The sequence below is a fragment of the Myiozetetes cayanensis genome, unplaced genomic scaffold (genome assembly GCF_022539395.1).
Source record: "Myiozetetes cayanensis isolate MyiCay16 unplaced genomic scaffold, myiCay2020 scf10, whole genome shotgun sequence".
Classification (NCBI taxonomy): domain Eukaryota; kingdom Metazoa; phylum Chordata; class Aves; order Passeriformes; family Tyrannidae; genus Myiozetetes; species Myiozetetes cayanensis.
This window is the reverse complement of record NW_026086605.1, coordinates 27,763,255-27,790,488: the sequence shown is the minus strand read 5'-3', so window position 1 is coordinate 27,790,488 and position 27,234 is coordinate 27,763,255. Positions and strand designations below refer to the sequence as shown.

General features: G+C 36.0%; 1 protein-coding gene across 1 annotated transcript in view; it reads left to right on the top strand.

The window, feature by feature from the left end:
* Positions 1–26,907, top strand: part of SHLD2 (shieldin complex subunit 2) — a 30,433-nt gene extending 3,526 nt beyond the window's left edge. The window contains 10 exon segments of the mRNA XM_050340070.1: positions 10,088–10,191; positions 11,098–13,585; positions 14,688–14,795; positions 15,574–15,768; positions 16,620–16,754; positions 18,889–19,095; positions 19,964–20,109; positions 20,111–20,199; positions 21,919–22,034; positions 22,641–26,907. Coding sequence (XP_050196027.1) covers positions 12,076–13,585; positions 14,688–14,795; positions 15,574–15,768; positions 16,620–16,754; positions 18,889–19,095; positions 19,964–20,109; positions 20,111–20,199; positions 21,919–22,034; positions 22,641–22,813 — 2,679 coding nt within the window. The 5' untranslated portion in view covers positions 10,088–10,191; positions 11,098–12,075 and the 3' untranslated portion in view covers positions 22,814–26,907.
* The last annotated feature ends 327 nt before the right edge of the window (positions 26,908–27,234 follow it).

The window sequence follows — 27,234 nt, the reverse complement described above, 5'->3', positions numbered from 1 at the left end:
TGCAGGAGTGAGGTTTTCTATACTTTAAAATTGTCTGGATATAAAATATAACTACTTATTTTTTAAACACTGTGTTTTCCAAGTTAAAGGGATAAGCATAGGTAAAGGGACTTGACAGTTGATTCCCATTTGGGATTAGAATTTTAACTTCCTTTAGAGCTGGAAAAGTAACACTTCTTTGTTTGCCATATTGAGAAAGGAGCATTGAGTAACATCATAATGTGTAAAGGAGTTAAAAGCTGCACAATATTACTACACAGTTCTTAATTCTTATGATGTTACCTCTTCCCTCTTCTATATTTGCCTTTTTTAATGAGGAATGCAATTTAAATGGACATTGCTTTGGATGCAGCTTCATCAAATGGAATTCTTGCACTTGCTTATTTTGTGAAACTCTCTATCCATACTCTTATTAATTTTTTCTCACTGTGGTCAGACTGTTTAGGTTTCTGCATGTTTTTTCCCTTGGCAGCTGCAGTTCATAATATATTGTATAATATATTGTAATGTCCTACAAGTGACATGAGAAAAACACGTTAATATCTTAATTCTCACTTGTCTCTGAATGTATTTACTCAATGAATACTAACCTTATTTTGGGGAAGATGCCTTCAATCATTTTTTAATCAGATTTCAATAATATAAACTGAATCTCCATTTGTTGCTTTTTAGATTTGTCTGACAAATATGATATCTTAGTGGTTTGGTTTTATGTGTTTTATTTATCTCAAATTTTTCTTCTGCTCCAGTGTTTCATAATGGTTAACATGAAATGTTGCCATATTTCACTTAATGCTTTCTGTGTGTGCATGGCTCCTAAGCTGCCATTCTTTTGGATGATATATTAGTTTTACCTGCAAGATAAAGGTTTTATATATATATAGATATATGTGGTGTTAACATCAGTATAGTTCTTGCAATGCAATGTCAGGTAACTCAGAACATGAGCTAAGACAGAACAAAGTGTACTGCTTGTTAAAATTCTTCCTGGTCTGTTGTAAAGGTTACTGATCTCTGGAGAAAGATAATACATCACATGTTTAATAGCTTTTTTGGTTTTCTGCTTTATCTACTATTTTAAAAATCTTTTAAAGTTAAACTCATATAAACAGGTTTTACTGTGAAATTTATGGGAAGAACAAAACCCATATATGTTTACTCATTTCCTGTCATATGTCCAATACTACAGTAGCAGATTATTTATATTCTGTGTACTTCCTGACACAAGCAAGTAAAATCTGGAGTTAGTGAAATCATTAGCTGAATACAATCAGTACTTTGACATGGAATGGATACAAAGTTCCCTGTGTTTTTTTCATCTCACTGCATTAATCATAATTTATTTTACCCCTAATTTTCCTCTTTCATGTTTTTACAGAGTGTAAGGTTCCCATGTGTGTGCGTGGCACTGGAGTCACAAGTCACACATAGTAGTTTTCTGTGAAGTGTAATAATTGACATCCAGTAAGGGCAGGTTACAAGACACTGTTCAGAGCTACTTCAGTACCCAGCTCATTTGTGTGTTGGGGCACTAAAAAGAGCTGTTCTGAAAGAGATAAGAGTGCTAACATTGACACTACCACTTCTGTTCTATATGAAAACTTCTCGCTTGTGTTTTTTAAAATACTTTTTTGAAGACTGCTGTGATTTTACCTTTGTTTGGCGGTTCACGTGGATATGTGGTAAAAATTATGCTAGTGTGCTAGTAGCCACATTGGCCGTGTGTACACTGTCAGTCCTGTTGTTTCTGTTCTAGTAAAGATCAAGTATAGAATTTGCAACGTGTGTCAGGCAGAAAAAACCCTGGATTTGCAAACAGGATTACAGTTCCAGTACACAAGGTATTAAGTAAACTATGAGGTGACCATTTCTTAAATCTCTGCTATTTTCAGCATTATATTGCAGAAAAAAAGCAATTTATAGTTTTACTTCAGCTTGAAGCAGCTTCTGGAGGAAGACAAATGGGTAAAGAGATAAACCATCTTTAGTTTCCATCCTTACATCTTCATAATCCAGGAGCTTTGGAAGTTACACAACTTGAAATTTTATGGTTCTTGCACGTTTTTGTAGGGTTGGTTCTGTCAACATAGTTGGGTGGTAAGACTGATCATCTGGAATACCAGCTTCTCTCTGAAGAAAGGTGCTTTTCTCCAGGTGATCTGCTGGTGTGTGTTAAGATGTGAAGACTGCACATACTTGGCTGGACTTTCTCCCACAGCACAGGATGGAAGAGTTAGGGTGGGCAGGACTGTGTAGTACTGCAAGTAATAAAAACACTTGTAGAAGTTATTGAAGTAAAGGCATCTGAGTGAAGGTACACAGCAATCGTCATAATAGCACAGTACAGATCATAACTGAGTTACTGCCTCTGACAAAAACAGTGAGGAAAATGATGCCCCTTTACTGAGAATACAGGTACAAGAGGGTGTTTATCAGGGGTTACACTACTGTCCAGTGCTGTTACACCCTGTGACTTAGACAGTAGAGGGAGACCCAAGATGACTTGTTACAATGCACCTTGAGTTTTTTTAAATCTACTCGAGGTGTTTTCAGACATTTTTTTTCATTACCATGAAAAAGTGTACAGGCCATATAAATGAATGCTTCTGGTAATTAATGCACTTTATTCACATTTTGTTCCATTGTGATGATTAACTTTTCTGGGCATAGTAGGATAGAAATTGTGATCTACAGTTCTTTGAAGTATATATAGTCAAATTACTTGTAAAACCTAGTCTAAGTGCATTGCTGCCTTCAAGTCTGAGAGAAAAGTTACCTCTTTCAAATAAGGAAATTTGCATCTAAAAGGCACCTTTGGCTCAGTCAGCTGTGTTGATAGTTACTCAGTGTCACCTGTTCCCTGTTAAAGCCTAACCAGTTTGCTAAACTAACATCTATCTAAACCATTGAAATGTAAAGGCTTATATATTAAAAACCTAATGCTAATTTCCTATATGTCTGATATCTTATTTTTTTCTTGGGTAAACGCCAAAAGACTTGAAAATGTTCTTTTTGTTTCCAGAAGATTCACTGAAGTTCTCACTCACTGAATTTTTCTGAATTTTTTCTCTTGGTTCCCTGCAGTGCCCTGGTAAATTAACAACTTTACTCCTTAGCTGTAATACCTGTGAAAGAGCATTTGCTTGGCTGACGTTCATGCAGTTCTGTGACGACATTGGTAGCTTCGTTGCTTCTGTAGCCACAATAAGGAGCAAGTGTGCAGTGACCCATCTGTGATCTCTGTAATGCTACTGAGCAGTGCACAGAGACAGTTTGGCCCAAGTCTGAAGGTTATATTTCCTTAAGGGAGCTTGATCTCTTAAAAAATCTGAAACCTCTCAACTTCTAGATAGAAGAGCATATCTTTTACAGTTAAGGCAGAAATGTATTCTTGGGGTGTGTGCAATAGGGAAATAATAAAATAATCTTGAAGTTGCTTTGCCTTTTCAAGACCAGAAATTCTAGATTTGAGTATAAAAGTCAGTGCTGCCATGTAGTTAACGTCTGTCAAGGCTTTTGCTTAAATTACAATGCTCACATCAGAAGCATGTGTTGCAAACCTTCCTTTTGAGACTTTAGATTTATAGAAGTGTTGTGTAAAGCCAGCTTTCATCTTCCTGAGATTTGAAAGTACTGAGATTGGCTATTTAGTATATCAGATTGCTTTGAACCTCACAGAAATACACTAATGATACCACAGAAGGGATGTGGCTGCATGGTACAGGAACAGATAAATTGTGCATGTGTGGTTTGGGGTGGGGAGAGAATAGGTCAGGTCTGGTGCCATAGGTTTGGTCCTGACAAAAAGTGCTTGCTGCTGTTTCTGTTTGGAGGAAGGTTAAATTTTTGCTCTTCTGGAGGAATCCTGTATAAACAGTGATGAAGTCCTAATTGAGCTATTGGTCTAAATGTGTCTTGTGGCTTGTATATCATCCAGCTTCTTCTGGACCTCCTTGTGTAGTCTGTAGTTTTGAACAGCCTTGGAACGTCTTGATGCAGTGATGACTTCTTTGAGTGGGTGGCTTGTTTTTTTTTTAGTTAATAGACAGCAAACTTGAATTGTTTAGTGTTGCTGACAAATGAAAAATATCCCACTTGTCTTAAATGCAAGAGGAAGGGCAGCTTCTGTTAAAGTCTACTGCTAACATATCCACTTGTGGTGGAGAGGGAAAGACATTTTCCTAGCACTTGTAGATTACTTATATGGGGTAGATCAGTAAACTTATGAATGATACATTTCCAGCACCCTGTCTCCCACAGTGCAAAAGCACAAGCACAGTTCTGCCTGCAGCTATTGTCCAAAGCATTGATGATATCCCATTTTTGTCCAGGTAGTCAGCATCCAGTTTTTTGTTATAGAACTTCATCTTTTTTGAGTGAGGCTTTTGTAAAGATGAGAAAATATTAGTGGTATCATTTGTTTGTTTGTTTGTTTTCTGCCATAGCATGAAAGCCACATAAAGTATGGAGGAGTAAATTCTTTCCCAAACCACTGAAGCAACTGGAATTGAGAGAGCAGCCTTTGGTTATGGCTCTAACCATGTACTGTAACCAGATTAATCCCAGTGATGTACGTAATTGTTGTGGAAGATGGGTTCCAAAAACACTTGTAAGGGGAAATACCAGCTCACATCATTTGAACCTAAATAAGAATCCTTTTGTTTCAAATACACTGGATTTGTGCAGGAAGTTATTCTTGGTGGTTATTATCACAATGCTTGTTGCCCAGTATCACAGTGATGTTTTGGCATTTGTGTAACTAAGTCAAGCTGAAAGATACTTGCAGTTCTGGAAGTAGATTTTACAGAAAACCATTCAATCAAAGCCCAGTGAATGGTTACTCAGTTTAGATAAAAGTTCTGTTTTCCTTGTTGGTCAAAGAATTGGTTTAAGAAAACCAAGAAGACTTTTACAAGAAGCAAACAGAAGGTGATGCTAGCCTGATATATTTCTTTTTTTCTTTTTTTTTCTTCTACTATCAAATCTACAGAAGTTAATCCGATGGAAATAAGGCTGTGATGATAATGTCAGTTTGACCAGTTGCCTGGCTTTCATCTTAGGTCCTGTATTGTTTTATCAAACTCTTTTTATCAGAAGGATTCAGTCCTAACATAGATTTTCAGCAGTAATGACACCTGTGGATATTTTCTGCAGACTTAATTGTTTAAAAAAAAAAAACCAGTGATACCATTCTAATATTGTGGGGTTTTTTAATATCTTTCTTGATAGAAGATATAGCAGTTTAGTGCTTTAAATTGTTATCACAAGTAAGGCTTTGGGGAAGGAGTGTTCTGCAATAAAACGTGCACGACACGTCTGTGTATCTTTGACCTTTTACCTTTATCTTTCTTTCCGATTCTAAAGGTCACTGTTCTTTAGAACTTTTAACTTCTTTTGTTTTTGTAACATCCACTGTATGCTCATATCTCCTTAATTATATATTTTTATGTATTGCAAAACAAAAATCAATAAATAGCATTTACTTAAAAGGACATCTCGAAAACCTCAAAGGTAGTGGGGAAAGAATTACCAAGTTAATCACAAAAGCCTACTACCTTTACTCCTATTTTCAAACACAGTGATGACCATCTCAGTGGCTGGATTAAAAATGTATTATCAGTGTTCAAATTTTTGCATCATTTGGTTCCAAAAAATAATCCTTTTAAAGTAAAATGGCTGATGCAGCTGCTCAATAGATACCTCTGTATGATATAAGCTTATATTTACAGAAGATATGTCTTTGTTTCAGACCAAGGGAAGCTTTTTCCTTTTAGAGCACAACTTTAGCCTTGATCCTGCAGGCAAGTAGGTACATATTAAATGTTAGCAATAGCAATGCCATTTGATTACTTGCCTTCTTTTTTTTATTTTAATTGTTCAGTAATATTATGAAGAACAAATTGGTGTCTCTTGCTTCTTAGTTGGTATTTTGATTTAGCTTTTCTAACAGTGGCAAGTCTGTGGAACTTCTCAGAACACTGATTTTTGGTTGAAATTATCTACCTGCTGCTGCAGGAGTATTTAGGAAGGTTTGTATTGCAGTACCCAAGTTATAGGTGTTTCATATTCTAAAAAGCATTTTGTTACTGAAAGCACTGCAGATAAGGAAAGAAACTTTGATACCTCTTGTTTTTTGACTCCATATTGCTGAGTACAGGTTTTATGTATTATAAACCAGCCGTACCTGTCTTGAGGCCAAATGGTATTGCAGTCCTCTGGTAATAGCCCATGAGAAGAACTAAATACTGAATGGATTAATATTGCTGCTACTTAATGTAAATAGTAAGTACTAATAGACATTATTTTATGGCCAATAATAACCAAAGTACCTCATTTAGAAGCTGCTTTATACTAATAACAGATACTGCTGTAGGCAAATGAAGGTTTATGATTTTCAAAACTTTTGATATGGACTAGCAGGAGTCTTGCTCTGCCACCATGTCTGGTTGACAGCTGTCTCTGTGCACAGCATTCCAGAAACATGATGTTATTGCATGATGTTATTAAACCAAATAACCATCTTGGTGTAAAATTACTTTGGTTAAACCTGTCAGTTATAGCTAGGACTGCAGTCTTTGCCTGAAACCTTATATTGCAGTTTAGATGAAAGGTTTTCGGTGATTGTTACAACCACCAAACAAGGATGACAAATAAGACCTTTAATTATGTGTCCTGTCCACTTTCCCACTTGCCCACATGTCCGTGTACTTTCTCCCATGTGCACATTCTCTTGGCTTCTTGTTAGGTCCCACTAGCCTGGTCTCATGCAATCCACTTTGATCTCCTTGAGCTGCCATTCACCTACACAGATAATTTTCTTTTAAGCCCATATGATAGGTTTCTCACTGTTACATAGAATATAAATTTGCTTTGGCTACAAGTTGCTTGGCTCAATTTCTTCTGTCAGTTTTTATTTTCCATTTTAGTTCCTTTTAATACATATCCATTTGGACCAAGCTGCCTATTGATTTGGTGGATAGGTGCTGTTGCTGGTATATTGATTCACTTGCAGTGCCAGCAAGAGTTGTTGGCATAAAGATCATCCTTCTTTTCCTTGCATAAATTGCAAGCGAACATGGAATGAGCTCATCGCTTCATCCCAGAGTTGTTTCAGTTTCTAAGTGTGTGAAACTGTTACTACACTGCTTGCTGTTCTTCTACTCTGAAGATGGCTATGAATAATTCAGTTTCTTCTGTTGTAAGGTTGATGAATCAATCCCTTAATTTTGTATACTACATGTAGGAGGAGTGTAAAACCAAATATGCGAATAAGGCAGGGGAAAGCTTACAGTGGAAGTTAAAATTTATAATTTAAAGTATATCCTATTTTATGTATTTCTTACTGGGCCAGCTTTTCAGCAGGTAAAGGACAATGAAAATTCTGGAGAGTAAAGTAAGTTACACTTTTGCATTATATTGCTATAATCCTTTGTCTTCTGATGCATTACTGTCTGTTATTTCTGTAATTTTATTTGTAGCTTGAAGCTGTAGTGCGAGACAGATATAAAGAAACTGTTAACTAGAGGTGGAATTAGTGTGGTTTAAGTAAATGGACTTAATGGAACTATTTGGATGTAACTGGCAGGTATTTAGGCAACTGGCTACCATTAATATTCAGGAATGATAGGAAGCTGAAGCTGTGTCACACTCTTAAGTTATCTTGGCCTAATGCTTAGTGATTATCGTGGTGAGTGAATACTATTAATGAATAATGAAATATGGAATAAAAGTAGTGAATATTTCTAAGGTATTTTAGGGGTACTTTAAGGTCATGTATGTAGCATCACAACATTTCTAGAGTAACTATTGGAAGAGGATTTTTTAATCTATTTTTAATTTTGTTCCATGTGTAGCAAATCACTAGGGATTAACAATCTGTTAATAATGGTTCATTTAAAAAACCTTAAAATTGAGAATTCCTGTCGTAGTGTTTAGCTTGGAGGAAATACATTATGTAGCATATTGTATTTCTTGTAATAGGTGTATTAAACTTCAGTTGCAGTGTCTTGCAAATGTAAAAGTTGCTGATGTAGTTACTGTTTTTTAATAGATCATTGACCCGTCAATCAGACTCTGACCATTTCAGAGATAAAAAACTAGGCTTTCATTGGCTATTAGGAATAGAGCAGCTTTCCACAAATTAGGAAATGGTGTAATAATTAACAGGTATAATGGATATGTGCATTCAGGTTTCGGTTGTATCTTTATGAGCTTTAGCTCCTGTTATCTTTAGTGTAGTTAACCCCCTATCTGCCTACAGATAATGTAACTACAGAATAAAATGCTAATAGGATTGATAGGTTTTTTGCTTATTTTTTCAAGACTTATAATGAATTGTTCCTTTAGACTTTTTATTTAAAACAAGGCACAGAACTTCATTAACAAAACTCATGAAAATAGTAATAATTCCATTCTAAAGCAGCATAGCAAAGGTTCTGTATACAATTTTTCAAACAGAGAATTTAGATAAACTTTAATTTATTTTTCTTTCTGATTTACAGACTTAAATGATTTTAGGTACTGATGTTTCCTATTACAGGAAGGAGTTTGGTATCTTTGACCTAAAAAGTCACTTGAAAATTGCCAATGGAGATGATTTGGTAGTGGATTTATTATGTGAACCAGAAAATAGGCAGAGGTCACTTTCCATTTCTAAGCTTAAAGTATTGTAAGAAAAATGTAAATTTTAGGTTTTGAAAATATTGAAAATATTTTAGTTGAAAAAATTCATAGTTAACATAAAGATTTAATTGCTTTGGTGTAATAATAGAAAGGCTTGGGTTGGAAAGGATCTTAAAAATCATCCCGTTCCAACTCCCCTGCCTCGGACAGGGACACCTTTCACTAGACCAGGTCACTCAGGGCCCCATCCCACCTGGCCTTGAATGTACTGGCACTGCAAAACATGAATAAAGAAAGCAAATCCTACATTCAGGGAAGTTACAGAACTGGAAAGTTAAGGAAAACTTTCTGAATCTTTGTGTAACTTACTAAGCTTTAAACATGACAAGAACCAAGAGAGAAGTGATGCTTAAAATGAGAGGCTGATAAATTACTATGTAACTGGACTTTTGCCAAGATCCTATCAAAGTATTGTTGACTTCTCGCTTAGCAAACATTTCATGTTTTGTATGCAATACTGTTACAGGTGTGTTCTTATATATCAGGTATTTATTGAGAACACATCTGTATGGAAGCTCACATCTTTAAATTCATCAGTCTACTAGAAAACTGGCATGGACTTCCTTCTGTTATAAATTCAGTTTAATGTATCTCGGGGAAATTCAGTTGCCTAATGATACCAGTTGTCCCTATATGTTTGTGGTAGTAGATTGTGGCAGTGTTCAGTTTATTTTGTTTTAGTACTGTAGCAAATCACCACTTGCTATTAATATGTCTTTTTCATGTCAGTGCTACCAAGGTATAAGGTGTGTTTATAAAAAGAAATACTTGGATACTTGTCTAAAAAGAAAAGTATTTTCAAAGTACCCTTTAATATTAGTCACAGATCTTAATGTGTGTTTATAAATGTAAATGTAAAAAGATGAGGCTTTTTGGACAAAAAAAGCAGAAATTTTTCCATTGTATTTGGCAGTGTCATGCCTGCTGTAACTTGAGTCCTAATTACTGCAGTTGCAATAGGCATTAGCTGGTTTAGATTATACTGTGAGACTGTGCCAAGATCTTCCAGGTCCTCAAAATGAAATCCTCGAGGGAAAAAGGTGTAACGGTCACAGTAGTTGTCTTTTTCAAGCATACCAAAATAACAGCTTTGTTCATTTCAGACTCTGCATAAAGACTTTGAGTGTAATGTGTGTGTGTATCTATATATATACTGAGAAGAAGGTCTGGGGCTATTAGGATATGTTTACATTTTCATTTTGTTGCTTTCATAAATTGGTAATGCTTTTGGTTAAAAATAGCATAGTAATGCTTGGGAATTGACAAAACAAATCCAGTTTTCCATGAGCTTATTATGGGGAGTAGACAGAATTACAGACAAAAACCCCAATGCTTATTATTTGATCCTTCAGTGATGGTTCTTCAAGTCTTAACTGGTTAATTAATGGTTCAACCCTGATTATAGGAAGAACATTCTTGAAATATGATACAGGATATCTCTGGAAGTAGAGTGAAGTACAGCTGCCTTTCTGGGATCTTCCTTTATACTGAACTACAAGTATTGAAACGGTAGGTTTAGCCCATGAAATATATAATTGTCTAAAAGCTTTCCTTTGTTACTCTTTTCTGGCTTTAAGCTATAAAGTGCAGAAATTTGCTCCAGTACAGTATGTGAAGTGCTGCATTTTATAAACAAAGTAATCTAGGACACTTGAGAGTTTTTTAATTTTAATTTTAATTTTAATTCTGAGTTTAATTTTAATTCTGAGAACTTTACATTATGGCATCTTAAGCACTAACTTTTCTATGACTACAAATCTCTGAAGGGTCTTGCAACTCCAGGTTGTAAGCTGGCCTCTAAACATACTGTTCTAATTATCACAAATTAGTACACAAGATAATCACAAGATAATCACAAAGAAAAAGTTATCAGTAGACTTAAATATATTTTAAGTGGAAGAAATTATTTAATCTCATCACTTAGGTTACGCTTCTGAAGTTCATTTAAACTAATAAAACATTTTCTGTTTGTCATAGATTTGTTACTAAACTTGTTTTTATGTCGTGTTGGGTAACCTCTTATCTACAGAACTTACTAACACACTTATTTGGGGGTTCAACCTCACTATCACTTTGCTTTGGATACTCTGATGTTTTAAGTAGCATTCTTTTTTTAATGGGCATAAAACTGAGTGCAGACAGTTACTGTGTTTTGCACCTCCTTTGAATTTTGCCATATCTGATTTTAGTGGTTGTATATTGCTTTTCCAGTGACACCAGTAATATACCAGAGATCAGTGTTCCAGGATGTTTATAGCTTTTCCATGTTACAGTGATCTTTAGGAATGTGCAGATTTATCGACCCCTAGTGGGGTTGTTGAGAAAATGGTTGCTAATTTAATAAGTGCTAAATGAAAAATTTACGTATTTTTGAATGCTGTGTTTGTTTCAATGCTCTTTTCCTTCTCTTTACAGCTGGATTAGCTCTCGAATTTTATCTGGCATTCTCTACATCTGCAGAATTGCCTATTGCAGCAACTTCTATTAGTAATAACACTCCCAAAACATGTAGCTAGACATCAGCATTTTAATGAACACTTGTAGCTGTAGCTGCATATTTTAAAATTATATTTGTAATTATATAGCAAAACAAAAAAAAATAAAAGGTCTTTTGGGCTATGTAAGGTGGGCTTATTTTAAAGTAGCTAGAAAAGCTATTTCATGAGTTGTGTGATACTACTTAAATGAATTAAATTCTAAATCACCTGCTCAAGTTTCACTAACGTCTTAGTGCTCATTAAATAATTATAATTTATTAGTAGTAGCCTGAAAGCTTCAGTTTCTTAAAACAATCACTTAATATAGTAGTTTCATTCTAAAACAGCCTGTAAAATATTGCATTTCTAGCAAACTTTAATTTTAAATGGCTGTAGGTGTTTTTAATCATTTAGTTGAAACTATAATTTTCTGGGAGATGAAATTATCTCCTAACTGTACTGTGAAAGTTTCTTACAGGCATTTATTTCACATGAATTAAAATCAAGTACTGAATAATGAATTCACATATGACTGTTTAATTAGCAATAATTAATGAAGATAAATAGCTCAATAATTAAACTTAATTTTAACTTCACCATAATGTGTTTCCGAGTATCAGAATCAGAAACTAGGGAGCACTGTAAATTTATTTTTCTATGCAAGTTTGACACAAAAATTAAATATTTTTAAAATAACTTCCATTGTTTTAGACTTTGTACATTTATTTTTATGGGCTATAAGTAGTAAAGTAGTGTTTTTACCAGTTAAACTATGAAATACTCCTTTGGATTTTAGGTATTTTTAAAGTTGTTAAGAGAAAGTAAAATTATTTTCTTTTTGCATTTGCTAATATTTATTATTGTGCTCATTGCATAAGCCACGTTATTTAAAGTCTAGCTTGCACAGCAGTCAAAAATGTCAAAAAGACCTCAGATTCATGTTTTTGTGGGAGCACCCAGTATTCCAGGCCCACTGGAGGTGTTAGAGCCCAGTAGTTCAGCACCTACTGCTGAAAAATGGAGAGAACTGCACTATTTGTGTGACGCACGTGGGCTTCTTTCTGAAAAAGTCCAGGGTGCTGCTGACCCCTCAGTGTTCCAGGCAGGAAACTCCTCAGTCACAGCAGTTCCTACGAGGGATGGCAGCGCTCGGCAGCCTGAACAGGGAAGGGCAGTGGCAGCAGAAGGTTTGGCACCTCCTGTACCTGTGGCAGTGAGTTGTACCAGCACACCTAAAGAGACCAAAAGTTTAACTTATTCTGACTGTCAGATATCTAAAGATAGATACACACCTGCAAATGCAAATCAGGCTGCAGATCAACACCTTCCACAGAAGTTTACAGGATCAGCTGGGCAGGACAAATCATCCCATGGCTGCTGTTCAGACCTCACTGAGAGAGAAGCTGGTCATTCGGAAGTGAACGGCGCTGACATTTCCGAGTTGGTTGCCAGTACGAAGCAGATCAGCATAAATCTGTCTGTGGGACAGCAGTCAGGTCACAGAAGCGATCGTCATCAACATCTAGATCAGTATCTGGATACGGTTTTCCAAAACCGTCAAGAGTCAAAACCAAAAGAACCAAACGATTGTTTGGACTTGGCGGTGTCAACAGATACTGAATTTCGCAGTGTAGTGACGTCAAGTCAGATGGCTGTTCTTGCACAGGAGCGGAATGAGATGCTGGGAAGAATCATAAAGCTGTCAGATACAGAAGCAGGCAAAAAAGCTGAAGAAAGACGGTATGATCACTTCCAATTTGATTCTGGTGTTGGAACGTGTACTAATGTGGCTGAAAATGAATGTAAGGAAGAGTATGCAAGTTCTCTTGATCTTTTCAGTTCTGAGGATGATGGGGAAAATGTTTGTTTTGAAGCTACAAAGCAAGAAGGAAGTGCTCAGGAAAACATAGGGAAGTTACAAGAAATTGAAGCTCCTTCTGAGCGCTTGGTAAATGAAATTCATATTGAACCATTGAGCTCTGGAATACTGTGCTCTCAAGTAGACTGTTCTCACAAGAACTCTTCTAAAAGACCCCGCAAGTGTGAAGATTCCTTTCCTCTTTTTCACTCAGCATTTAAAAGGCAGCTGATATCCAAGAGAGCTAAACTGAATTCCTCTCCACCTGGTCCTGGGACTAAAGTGGATCAAGAGAGGATGACAGAGTTCAAGAAACTTCAGAAGAAACTATCACTACTTAAGAATTGCTGCTGCAAAAATCAAAAGTACAATGTTTTGGTCACAGTAGTACATCCTTGTCATATCAAAGAAATACAAGTAAAGACTAGACCAAAATCTTCATGTAAAGTTCCTGTAGCAACAATTGTTGTTATTGACCAGTCAGAAACTGAGAGAAAGGTGGTGCTGTGGCGTGGTGCTGCATTTTGGTCCCTCACTGTGTTTCCTGGAGATGTTGTACTGCTTACAGGTGAGAATTCTTTTACTTGCCTTTTTAAAATGTGGATCTTTCAAAAGGCCTGTTTAAAGTAGAAGAATATGTAACAAGTAATTTGGAACTATGGCTAAGGATTTGTGAGTATCTTTCTTACATCACTTGCATTGTTCAACATCACTTTGAGTTCTCAGTCATCCTGCTGGTGGAACACTGACTGTCCCATAGAGGGACTTCTTTGTAATTCTCTGCTTTTGGACCAGCAGGTAAAACAAAAAATTGTGAAGTTCAGTCTCAGGATGAGAAATATTCTTCTTCCTGTGAAAGACTTTTTAACATAGCACTAGCATCTTGAGGTGGATCATGTTGTGAATTGGTAACCAGCATAGACTGCAGAAATACAAAATGCTGTTTGTAATTTACCTCTTTCATAACATGAAATTAATAATGAAGATTCCTCTTGATAAATCCTTTGTACTCTTTTATACATAACAGGAGCAAAACCCTCTCTGCAAGAGAACACACCTCGTGAGCAAATGCAGTACTGCAAAAACAATATTGCACCTAATTTGGGGCTGGAGTGGCCCAGAACTTGTTAGTGATCCGGCCACTTAGGTTTGGCAATATGCAAAAAAGTTACACAATATAAAATTGTTTGAAAACTTCTACAGTTTAAGATACCTATTTCTCATTGTTAAGAGTTCTTTAAGTGCTCAAAGGTAAGTGCAAAGGTAGATATTTTAAAGAAACTGAAGACAAGTTGTGCTTTTTCTTTTCTGCTTAGACATTCTTACTGCAAAATATATCAGAAGTGTTTCTGGGTAAGCCTAGTACTTTACTACTCATTCTGAAATTTTGTACAATAATAATTTATCCAATGTGGCCACACACTTCACTTAAACAGTGCCTGCTAGGAGGCTAATGAATTTAAGAATTACATCAAACTAATGAGAAAATTTTATTTGCTCATTGTAAATGGTGTTGATAGATTAAAAAAAAAAAAACCCTGTGTTTCCAAGTGATCTCTTTCAAACTGTCTTTCACAGCTGTATATATGATGGTTCTATGATCAAGAAAAATACTATATACTTCAATATTGTTGATATATGAGCTGATAAGGTTGGGTTTTTTATTGCAGATATAACAATGTATGAGAACCTTTGGTGTGGAGAAATCATGCTTCAGTCTACATTCACCAGTCGGTTACTGAATCTGGGGAACTGCTCAGCTCTCAATCCAGAAGAATGTAAGATGATAGTGAATAAGTTCAAAATCACAGTAAAATAGCTATTTAAAGAATTCCATTTTGTTGGCAATGCCTCACACGTGGGATAGAAGGGAAATATGTGCAACTGAGAGGTACAGAACACTATAGAAAAGTATGACAGGGACACTTGTGGACAAGATGTGAACATAATGACATCAGACAGGCGTGTGGAGTTTATGGTAAAGTTTGGTGGTTACCACTCAAAACTCTGAAAAATTGAGTTCCATGAGTTTAGTTTAAGAAAGAGCAGTTATCCCAGGACTCGACCAATTCATGTCTGAAATTGCATAAGGATTAAAATTTCTGCAGAAACGTCAGAGGCTTAAAGAGTAAGTAGATCCATCCAGGGAAAGTAATTAATTATAGGAGACTAAGGAGAAAATACAGTGGAAGTACCACCATGATTGCATTGTTCTTACTGTCTTTGTGATGTCCATTGTTACCAGCTGTTTAAGGCAGAGTCTGAGGTGAATGGCCAAGAACAGCTATTCTTCTTACCAAGCTATGAGACAAGATTTCTTTGCTATGTTTAGTGTGATTTAAAGTATTGTACTTAACTTTGGGATGTTATCAAGAGGAGGCAGATGAAGTACAGCTTAATTTCAGGTTGTGTTACAGATCTCAAGGATTTCTTGCCTTAAAATTGTTCTGAAACAGTTTTGACTTTGTGAAGTGTAAATATGTTCCAAGCAGTAGGTTTTATACTTCTAAACAAAAAGAATAGTTTATCGTTTTGACTTGTTTTTTTCCATATAAGTTTATCCTGTAGTGGACTGTGGTGTTCTCCATGGCTTATTGGCATACATATCATCAGAATTTCCACACTTCAGAGACATTCCACAAAGGCAGGTTCAGAGACTGGATAGTGTTCAGTATATGCAGCTAGATCAGCTCCAGCCAAATACGTTGGTGCACTCAGTCCTGAAAATTATCGACATTGCTGTATTAACAGGTAAGTTCATGCACTGGACTTCAACTTCTGCATTAGGTGAAACTTAAATAGTAATTTTGCAAGGCAAAATGTTCTCAGTGCTTGACTTCAAGCTTTGCAAATTTGATCATGTTGCTCTGTCAGCTTGTATTAGTAAGATTCAAACTTTTACCTACACTGTCAATGTCATATTTATTCATGATAAATGGAGAATTTTGAAGATAGAAATCTTCATAATAGTATGTAAATCTCAGAACTGTTGGATATTTAATGCAAGAGGTCTTGTTGAAAAATTATTTTTTAATTAAAAATACTATAGTTTTCGTGTGGAACTAAGACAGGCAGTATCCTGGGTAAGAGTCACGTAGAGATCTTAATTGTTTCAATTTATATGTTCTTACTAATACTTTTATAGTATTAGTAGTGTGCCTTGTAGTGTGCCTTGTACTTGACTATGGTTTTCTTTTATGTGAAAATTTCTAGAGAAGTGTTTCTTTCAGTGTATTCCACAGAAGTTACAGGAGCTTTAACTTCCAATTATGACAGTTACTGAGAGATTGAGTAAAATTTGCATCTACTCAAGTGGGAGCTGAAAGATGCTCAGATGTCTGCTGTTTCAAAGGGAGGTGTCCAGCTGCTGAGTATTTAGGTGGATAAAAGTAAAATCATCTACTTTATGCACTCCTTCAGACTAGAGTCATGTTTCTGAAGAAATCAGACTGTTTTCTGTCCTGAAGAAGTTGTAGGTGTATTCTTCTTTCCTTGTAATTGCACTGTAAAATAAGATAGCAACATGATTTCACCTTAATACTGGGGTTTGTGTGCTTACATGCTTTTTACTGTAGAAATAATGTGATTTCATTTTTTTTCAGAATCTGTGTATACCTACAAAGGTGGCAGCCAAAGAAAAATTATTCTAACAGTAGAACAGAACAGAGATCAACATTACAGGATGGTTCTGTGGGGAGCAGGGGCTGCCTGGTGCCCTCAGCTTCAAAGGAAAAAAGGTAAAGTCCTTGTACCTGTTGGTTGCTGTAGAAGGATTTTTGTGGTGCTGTTAATATCTTTAAAATGTTCAGCTGGTAACATTTACTATTCAACCTTTAAATACTTCCCTTGCAAGGGTAACATATTTGATAGCAATTCTAGCATGTGTCCTCTGTTTAGAAGCAGTGCCAGCAGCAGCAGAATTTGAATGCACTTACCTTAGAAGACTGAGAAGACATAAATATTTAAAAACTTGAACCTAGATACAAGATGCACTAGTTCCCAGTTATCTAACTATTAAAACCCATGAGTGTTAACTATTACCAGTTTTGCTGGGTCTTCCTTATAATTGTCACAGTTTAGTATGAAATGCTGGTTTTTTCTACTTCTGATGTTCATTCTCTGTTTCCCACCTTACTGCAGTGCCAGGCTTTATATCCTAATGGTCTTGCAATCAAGTCTGGCTATAACTGACTGAAACCATCTCTTGCAATAATTACGTAGCTTGTGTTTGAGCAGTGACTGACTATTACCAAATTTTGACTTTTTCCTGGCTTTGTTCTTTAAAAATAAGTGAAAGTAGGTTTTTGTTAAATTGATAACTTCAGTTTATACTTCTGATCAATGAATACACTTAGGAAGTAAATGTTGTATTACTTGAAATGCTGAATATGTCTACCTGAAAAGCCAGTTTTTGTACAGTACAGGATAAAATCCATGAAGGTTAAACATCTTCATAGTGAATCTTTACCTGTTAAATTCTGACACTGAATTCTGCCAGTACCACTTCAATTTATAAGTAATCTCCATCCTTGGAAATCATTTTAACTGTAAGACCTAACCTTTTAAACTACCTGAAGAAAATGGTGCAATTCAAGCAGTAACTTTTCTATGTAATGCCCACATGGCTCTTATTTTTGTGCATGCTTGAGTGTTAGCAGGTGTATACTGTTTGTTAGATGGTTAGAAATTTTACAGAATTCAGTCATCCTGAAGAATTGAATCATCTAGAATATTACTTTTAAAAATATAGAATTTGATTTTTTTGATTGTTGTTGCTGCAGAAAGAGGATACCAAAGGTAATTTATTAGACATTCAGCAATATGCTTAAAATGGAAAAGTGTAACATGTAGGTCTCTGTAGTATTGTTTATGTTTGTAAACCTTGTGTCTTATTCTCCAGCTAGTGTTCTGTGCATCTGGCAGTTGGCCTTTTTATGATTAAATGATTATCTGAAATTCAAGATAAGAGTGATTTCTCAATTGTTCAAATACTTCATTGTGTACAAACCATGAACATTCAATTCCAGTAAGATAGCCAAAAAGATAAATTCACAGGATACTAAAGCATACACAATACAGCAGCTAAACAGTGTGAGTGGGCTACAGGAAAACCTCAATGTCCACAAAGTCCTTGGTAGGAGTTGTACCACAGCTCTGTGTGTTTACTGGTTGTATGAGCAGATTAGAAACTTCTTAGTCTTATAGAGGAAAGTGTGGAGACTTGTAATTTTTGCATTGTCTACAGGGTTAAAGTGTGTAAGACTGTATAGTTCTAGAGCATCTAAATATCATTTATTTTTCATCTCTTGCTAAAAATTAGTTTGGACTTCCAGTAGACAGTCAGAAGATCATTCAGTTCATGATTTACACTCACCTGGTTTAGATTGCTGAAAAATAAAGATAAACTTTTTATCAGCAGGGTGATGTTGAAGATCTCAGTAATAGTTTAATTCAGGTATCAGCCAAACCTTGTTCCCCAGTTAGACTCTGTCCCCTATTTCCATATATCCCCTCTTGCCAAGTGTCTCTTTGTTTCCTCCTGTTTAGATTTTCCCTCGGTGTTGCTGTAACGTTACTACCTGAACCTTCCTTTTGGCTGAAGCATTCTCAGTTCTGGGTGGGTGCTGCAAGATCTCTAGTCAGAGATGAGGTGCATGAAACTAGATGGATGCTCAGACAATTTTTTTGGAGTGTTTCACTGTAAAACAGTGCATCTGACAGCACATTTTTCATGAGTTTTAGCACGTTACCACCAAAAATCAGACTCTAATCCAAAATGGGAAAATGCTAAAACTTGTAAATGACCTTGACCTGCTTTAAATTACCCACAGTATAAGAAAATATCTTCTGTTTGCCTTTTTTGTTCAATAGATCACATATGGGACTTCAAATACCTTCTGGTCCAACGTAGTTCTGTCTCAGGTGACTTGGAACTGCACACAACTCCATGGTCATCCTGTGAGTGCTTGTTTGATGATGACAAAAGGGCAGTTGAATTTAAAGAGAAGTTTCAAAAAAGCCAGACATCCCTCATGCAGTTGACAAAGCTCTCTGCACACTTGGAGGAAAAATGCTCAGGTAAGTGTTACCTGTAGTTCTGTAATGTCTGTTGTGCAATGCATAACTGAGCAAAATAGATGCTCTATTGGTGAAGTAAAATGCTTATGTTTTAAGGTAGCAGAGGTTTGGGGGTCTGAATTTATTCTGAAGGCTGCTGCTCACCACTCAAACAAACTGATGCAGCCTCCCGTGAGCCCAGTGGTGAGAGAGGTGGGGTATGTGGTACCATGCAGTGACAGCTTTGGAACATAGGGAGAAATGCTGACTTTGGTTATGCACACCAACCAGCCTTGTAATGATGTGATTAATCACTAAAAGTTTGTCAAATAGTATTTCTCCAAAAGTGGAACTCTCTAAATCAAGAGTAAAATAGCTACTGCTATTGAAAACTTCTTACAAAAGAACAAAGAAAACATTTTACGCAGTCGCCGCCTCCCAGATAAACCTAAAAGATTGCTAGGTTGGTGTTAAATTCTGGGAAGTAACTAAAGTTGGTGTTGCAAGCATTTAACTCTGGTTTATGTTAAAATAATGGAAAGCTAAGTTGTTAAGGCTGTGCTTTTCAGTGTCTCTGAATTAGTGGAAAGAAAATCCCTTGGAAATTACCTGCACAATTTTGTTGTCTTATTCGGGCACTTCTGTAGAGGCATCTACCTCAATACTGCCTGAAAATGTAGTAGATTTATACATTTTAAAATAATATTTAACCATGGTGACTTTTCCCTGCATGAAATATCTCTAAAAATGTGAGCAGGTGTTACTAAAGGGAAAAAAAGAAGAAAGTTTTATTTCTAGTGATGTTGGTTTTGAATCAGCTGCAGCCCTCGTTTTTGCTTTCAGTTATAAATAAAACTGAATTCATATTTGATTGAACTTGTTTTTGCAGGAGTGATTCAAGTGAAAGCCCATATCTTAGAACTGAAGTTTACCATTTCAACTGGTCAGTACAAGCAACTCATCTTCTCTGCTGACACTTCACTGGAGTGTGTTTTGGCTTCTCTGCCTATGATTACATATTCAGGTTGTGCCAGACTGTGGTTTGGAACTGCAGGCAGATGAGAACCTGATCTACAAGCAATGTATTAGATGTTTGCCATACAACAAAGTAAAAACATTCTACAGGTAAGCAAAATAAATCTGAAATACTATTTACTATTAGGGAAGTAAACTGCAACTTTCTCCATTTAAAGTTCCCCTATATATAAAATTCTTTATTTAAGATATGGTAAGCAATCCTTGTCTTTCTAAGTGAAAGTGAATGTTCAAGGAGTTTTTCCTCAATTGCTGTATTATATTGCCATTATTTGTATGTGATATTCTTAGTTTAAGTTGTAACCTTTTAATTTCTTTGAATATCATGTCAGACAGAAATGATGTTTACCCAGTACTATGTCAGATAAAGCTAAGATGGAGTAGAAGCTTGAGGACCAAAGGGAAACCTAAAGAGTGTTGTTCCAGCCTGAGTTTGAAATTGTGTGAATGCAGAACCATATTTTTAACTGAGTAATCAGTTTTAGCCTTGGAGAAATAAAATTGGTAAATGTTTTCAGTCAGCATTCTCAGAGAGCAGAAATACTAAGTTATCACCAGATGGCACTGTGAGACACATATAATCACACTTAGGGAAAATAAACTAAGCGGACCCAGTTGATGTAGGAACATTGTTATTAATTAATTGTTCCATTTTTAAATTTATCTTGGGCTTTCAAAATGTATCATAGTGACTTGAAAGATGTGTAGCTAGAGAATGGTAATTGAGACAGTCATGGATGTAATAGAATTGTAGAATATGTAAATTTTCTGTCTAAATTCTTTCTCAAATTCTTTCTAAACTCTTTCATAGTGAGTGTAATGAACTATTGACTTAATTACTAATATCCTCTTTATTTAACAAGGGAATTAGTATTTAACCTCTAAGCAAAATAGTCTTGCATCTTTAAGTTTATATGCTACTTGGTTTCCTATGAAGGAGGATTAAGTGTGAAGAGGGGTTTTTTTCTTAACTGAAAAGGTTCCCCCACTCTTTCATAAGATTATAACCTCTCAGTGGTCCTGAAGGACCTCAATTTGCTTCTTCACAAAAGGTGGTAGATAAATGATAGATTTCTGGTGTTTGTACTCTCAGCATGTGAACACATCTTGTGGAACTTACATGCCCAACTTTTTCAGAGAAAACCTGTTATTTTTGCATTGAAATTTTGCTCTGATTAGATTAGTAAGAATGCATCACCTTGGTAAAATTTTCAGTGAAGGATTTTTTATTTGTTTAGTGGTTTGTGAAAACATTTGGTATTTGTTACAGTACAAGAAATATACCTTGGTATGATGTGGCTATAAAGTGATGTATTAAGACAGATAATATTGGTTGATGTTGATACAGATGATACAATTCCAAGTGATCCACCTAAGCTCATCTCCCTACTTTGCATTTCAATATGTTATGTACCCATTATATATTTGTAGGTACATATACTTAGGTATTATATTAACCTTTATACTTAAAGTTCAGAGCCATAGATAACACTAATTTCATAACAGAGCACTTCCCATTGTCTTTCAGGGAAGACAAGTCATAAAGCATTTTTTTCAGCAGTTGTCTGAAAGTAAGGGTTACTTTAGGAGTTATTTTAACATTGAGTAGTAAATTCAGTATATACACCTCAAAGTGATTTCAGTGATACAGATTTGACAGATGAGTGCATAGAGATTTTCTTATTTTTCTAGTTCTTGGTATTATATTGCAGAGTGATATTAAATTGTCTTAATTTCAGAAATTTTGCTTCAATAAAAAAATCAAAATGTAGCAGGTATCTTTCAAGAAACTTTTGTTTTCTGATCTAGACCTGCTTTGATGACAGTAGAAGATGAAGGATATGAAATTTATGTTCATGTTGTGTCTGAGTTGATGGAAAAAATCTTCCTCAATATTCCTGCAGACTGGCTGAACAGATTAGTAGGTACTGTTTCATGAATTATTTATGGTAGAAACCGGCTGCAAAGTTGACATTGGAAACAAAATTTTTAATTACTGACAGTTTAAAAAAACCCCACCAAAACCAAAAAAAAACCCACCCTACAAACAACATCAGAGAGAATATTTCAGTTGCTGTCTGAGCAAGTCAGAAGTTCAGAACAGAGTGGCAGCTACAAGAGGCAAGATTGTTTGAACATTTATTATATAGACGAAATAGTTGTAATTGTATAGCTAAATATTCATTAACTAAATTGATTCCTTATAGGTGAAATAGAACCTCTTAGCAGATTTTATAAATAGCTGACATGCTTTCATGATGTGAAACACTGAGAAGTGGCTCAGACAAGCTTCACTTGATACATCCTGTTTGACCTGAGAGGTGTTTTACCTGATTCACTCTTGTTAACAGTTTGATGAGAAACAGGCTCAGCTCGTTGTTTTTAAAACATAATTAAAAATAAGAGCCAATTTTTTATTCAGATGTTGAACTGCATTTCCAGTGATTCAGTGGAGCTTTTGTGGAGGTAGAACTTGAATGATGGGAGCCGTTGTGAAAATCAAGTGTAAATTGAATTGTTGTGTTTTGCAGTGCCCTCCTCAGATATAACCTACAGCGCAATAGTAGCAGATCTGTGTCACTCGCTGCTGACGGATACAGAAGCATCCTATTTGTTGGAAATCAGGAGCCATTTTGTGCTAGATGAGAACAGCTACCCTTTGCAGAAGGATTTCCATCTGCTGAATTTTCATCTTGATCTTTGAAGTATTGACCTCTGCAGTAACTGAGTAACAAAGACCATAAGAACACACAGAGGGTAAGGAGAAGAAAAATGAGTTAAGTGAAAGAAGCAAAATATCTTAAAAAAAATTACAATAAAGGACTTTAGCCTTAACTTATGAAAAAAGCAAAACCACCTAAAGGACTGATATGGAAAACGTGCTAATAGTATATACTGCTGTTGTAATACTGATGAATTGTTATAGAGTATATTTTTTACCTGTATTTTTATCTTAATAAACTCTTCCTGGGTATCTGTTTGCCTTTTTCTCCTCAGAAAAGTTCACTACAATTGAGAGAAGGAATTTTCCTCATGTCTGGCAGATTTGAGGAAGACAGACAGAATTCAGTGATATTTTAGTTATAAGATTTTTGTTTGTCTGATCCTATATGCTGTCTGTTTTTTGGTTTGAGGTTGTGGTTGTTTGCTTTCTAACAGCAGAACTTTTGCCATTTATTCTCAGCAATTTACTGCTGTTCTTTTGTCTTATAAAACAGAACTGTCTCACTGAATCATAATTTGTGTATCTAGGAATTACTGCACCATTTTTTTAACTGTCTAAGACCTCTTAATCTAGGGCATTATTTCATGGACCACTTAAATTATTTAATTGTTGTAGTATTTATCCAGCAGAAGCAGACAAATTTAATCACCTCAGTCCATTTATTCACGTTAACGCTGGTCTGCAAAGCTTTCTCACAATTTGGTCAGGTTTAGAAATGAATTTAATTTTTTTTAAAGACTTAGTATATCTGATGATGATTTTTATTAGTAAAAGATTGAGTAAATGATAACTGTGCCTGACTTCATAAAGTAACAGTCTGACTGTTACTCTGTGAAAGTGATTAAATACATAGATCAGTATTTTTCTCTGATATAAATATATTTCTCTGATATAACCTGTGCCTCTTAAAGAGGCTGGTATAAGCTGGAGGATATGAATTGTATTTGCTGTCTGTCTAGATCCTTGCAGATCTTTACTTTTACTGTTCTCCTTCAGGAAACCAGTTCCAGCTATGCTCTGGCTTCAGGCACAGAACTGTTCTCAAAACTGAATTTGCTCAAGCTGTTAAATGTGTTGTAATGTAAGTAAAGTGACTTCTGAACAGCTTTCTTGTGCTGTTCCTTGGAAGTGGCTGCTTAGAATTGAATAACCATGTTTCTTGGTGCTAGTTTGGATTCTCTTGTATCTCATGTGAAAGCAGGTTGGAACTGCTGGGGTTTTAATATTGATTAGAGCTGTGTGGAAGTCATCTGTTTTCTTATGCACCAATAAAGGGAAAAGTAGTGATGTTTCTGATCAGTCTGGCAGCTAGAGTGAAGAATCCTAAGGATTATAAGATGACTTTGAAGAAATGAATTCTCAGCTGAATTTTCAGAGGGTCACTTACATTAATTTTGTGTTTATCTTCTTGTTTACTAAACAAGTTTGTTGATCAAACAGGTTTGTGTGGTTCTGCTTCTCATAGCAAACTTAGTCTTCTGTTTAAGTCCTAACCATCTTGTGATAAAATAACCCTCAGGTCTGGGGTCCTCAGCACAGGGAGGACGTGGACCTGTTGCAGTGAGTCCAGAGGAGGCCATGAAGATGAGTGGAGGGATAGTAGGAGGAAAGGCTGAGAGCTGGGGTTTTTCAGCCTGGAGAAGTACCTAAAGAGGCCCTGTAGGAAAGCTGTAGAGGACTTTTTACAAGGACATGTAGGGATAGGACAAGGGGGAATGGCTGACAGAGGGTAGGTTTGTATTAGATATAAGGAAGAAATTGTTCATTATGAGGGTGGTGAGGCACTGGAATAGGTTGCCTAAAGAACTTGTGGATGCCCCATCCCTGGAGGTGTTCAAGGCCAGGCTGGATGAGACTTGGAGCAACCTGGTCTAGTGGAAGGTGTTCCTGCCCATGGTGGGCAGATTTGAATGAGATGATCTTAAAGGTCCCTTCCAACCCAAACCATTCTATGATTCTGTTTTGGTCTGTCTCTGGAACAACCTCTGCCAGGCCTGTCAGCAAGCACAGAAATGCTGATCTTATGCCACGAAAATCAATTTTCCTCTGTGCCAAGATAACCAAGACTAATATAAGACAGACAGCACAGTGATACCAAAACTGTGCTCAACATTAGCACCACTGGTGTGCAAAGGGCAGGACAAAATCTCCAGAGGAAACTGGGTAGCTCCCTATACAAAGGAAGCTGTGCAGAGTCTCAGAAGAGGAATGATAGTTTCCACAATGTCATGCCTGGGGCAACAGACAAACCATTCACAGAAGACAGTTATTATGTTCTCAATTGATGATCAAGAAGGAAAACTTAATTCTGCTCCTGTTAATAAACTGTGCTAAAGATAAAATGGAAAAATCTCTGCTTTGTAAAATGAGAATTCAGAAGAGTTGCAATGATTGAATTTCACTTCAATGTAAAAGCACTTTTTATCTTTAATGTCATGTGACTTGGCATAAAAACAAGTTGACATTGTCCTAATCCATCACCTTGGGGAAAATTCTAATCATCTGTGCCTTTTATAGCTTATTCTAATTACACTTACATAGTAGCATCTGGTTCTAAAATGTGGATTTCTTAATGCCAGGGAAAACTGTTAAAGGGAAGAGCAATGTCAGTATTTTGATTCAATTAAGGTGTTATTATGCTGATCCTATCTGAGTGAAGACATTGCATGAGCATTTTGAGTTTAGGAAGACTCGTGAGAAGCAGTCATCAATTGCATTAGAAAAACCCTAAAGGTTGTTTTATACCCTGTCAATGTGTGGTCTCAGCAGGTTGATTTGATGACTTGGGGCAGAAGTCTTGCCCTCTGGATTGCTGAACTCTGTGTGGGTAACCACCAAGTTCCATCTATTGGGCTTAGCTCTCTCCAGCTGATGAGGACCCAACTGCCTCACTCTCTTCTCACAGTTTTGCAGATCACCCCTCTGACTTGTGTTTAACAGCATTCCTTCTTCAAATCCAAGTTGCAAACATGATGCCATAGTTTGGTTCCTATCTTCATTTTAATAATTCTGTGTAAAAGTTGTAGGTCCTGCTGCCTAGTGTTTACTACTCCTGACTTTTCTTCCTACCTTTCAAAGAGAAAGTCACTTTACTTTCTGTGCCTGGCGCAGGTATTTCTTCTGGAGGAGTTCTCCAGTGCTTTATCACCTGTGGTGCATCTTTCTACCCTTCAGTTTCATCAAGCTGCTGCTTTTAGAATGTACAGTTATATTAGGAGCAAGTAATTTTCAAATCTGGTCTCTCATTTCCTCGCTCAGAGGAAGGATAGATTAGTGCAGATGGCAGTGATCATTAGGCTTTCTAAAATAATAATATAGGTATAATTTTAATTGGGAGAAACGGGTAAGAGTGATCCAAAAAGGATTATAAATAAATACTCTGCTTGAGAGGTTGGAGAGCTTCTCCAGGATTCTGTTCTCTAGAACAAGAATGTAACCATTGTTCGTGTTTGTTCAAAAATGGTGGTAAATTGCTGCTCCCTGTCATCTGATGGGGTTGTACTTTCGTGAAGTTACATGCTAGATCTATTGCAGAGCTTTAGAAATTCCTGTATTTGTCAATAGTATTGGGAAGCACTGAGGAGGCTGTCACATCTTTCCATGATCTTGCATGTATTTCTTGTATGTTTCTCAGATAGGGTTTTCTGTGCTATGCATCTTTGTAAAAATTGAACTTTTTTAAAGGAAAGATACTTCTGGTAGGCACTGAGCAGTCTTGTAATCATTCCTCTTCATCTCAGTTTAAGTCTCAAGCACAGGATCAGATGGATGCTGTATAAAAAGCAGCAGGTAAAAATAATTGCTACATAGTTTGACAATAATTGTAGCTCCTTGTAATGTCTCTTGCTTTACTCAAGTAGCTCTTGTTCAGGAAGAGTCAAAAAGGGTCTTTCTCATTTACTTCACTTGGATGACTGGTAAGTGTATTTAAATGTGTTTCTTCATTATTTTAACTGGAATTATTGAACATACAAGCTGGAAGTATTGTTACTTTACTATATAAGAAGCGCAAAGGAAAGAGAATCACATTAGTAAAAGGCATTTTTTAATTACATGGATGATACTGTACATCAAGTCAGATGACTTCCAGCTTCAGAGGTATTTGTTAATAGAGATTACCTGCAGGAATATTCCTGCACAAACTAGTAAACCAGCTGTCTGAAATGTTACTAACAGGTTACTTTTAAGATCTTTATTGATATCATTCAAGTAATAAAGGAAAAAAATTCTTCCATTAAATTGTTTTATTATATTAATATGTAAACTGTATGACTGCACAGTTTTCCTTCCCAGATCAAACATATTGCTTATGAGATTGGTTTGCAGTAGTTTTGTAGGACTAAAATTTGAAAACAGCTCTTTGGAGTTGAGGGTGCTGGTGTTACCCGTTTAGCCAAGAT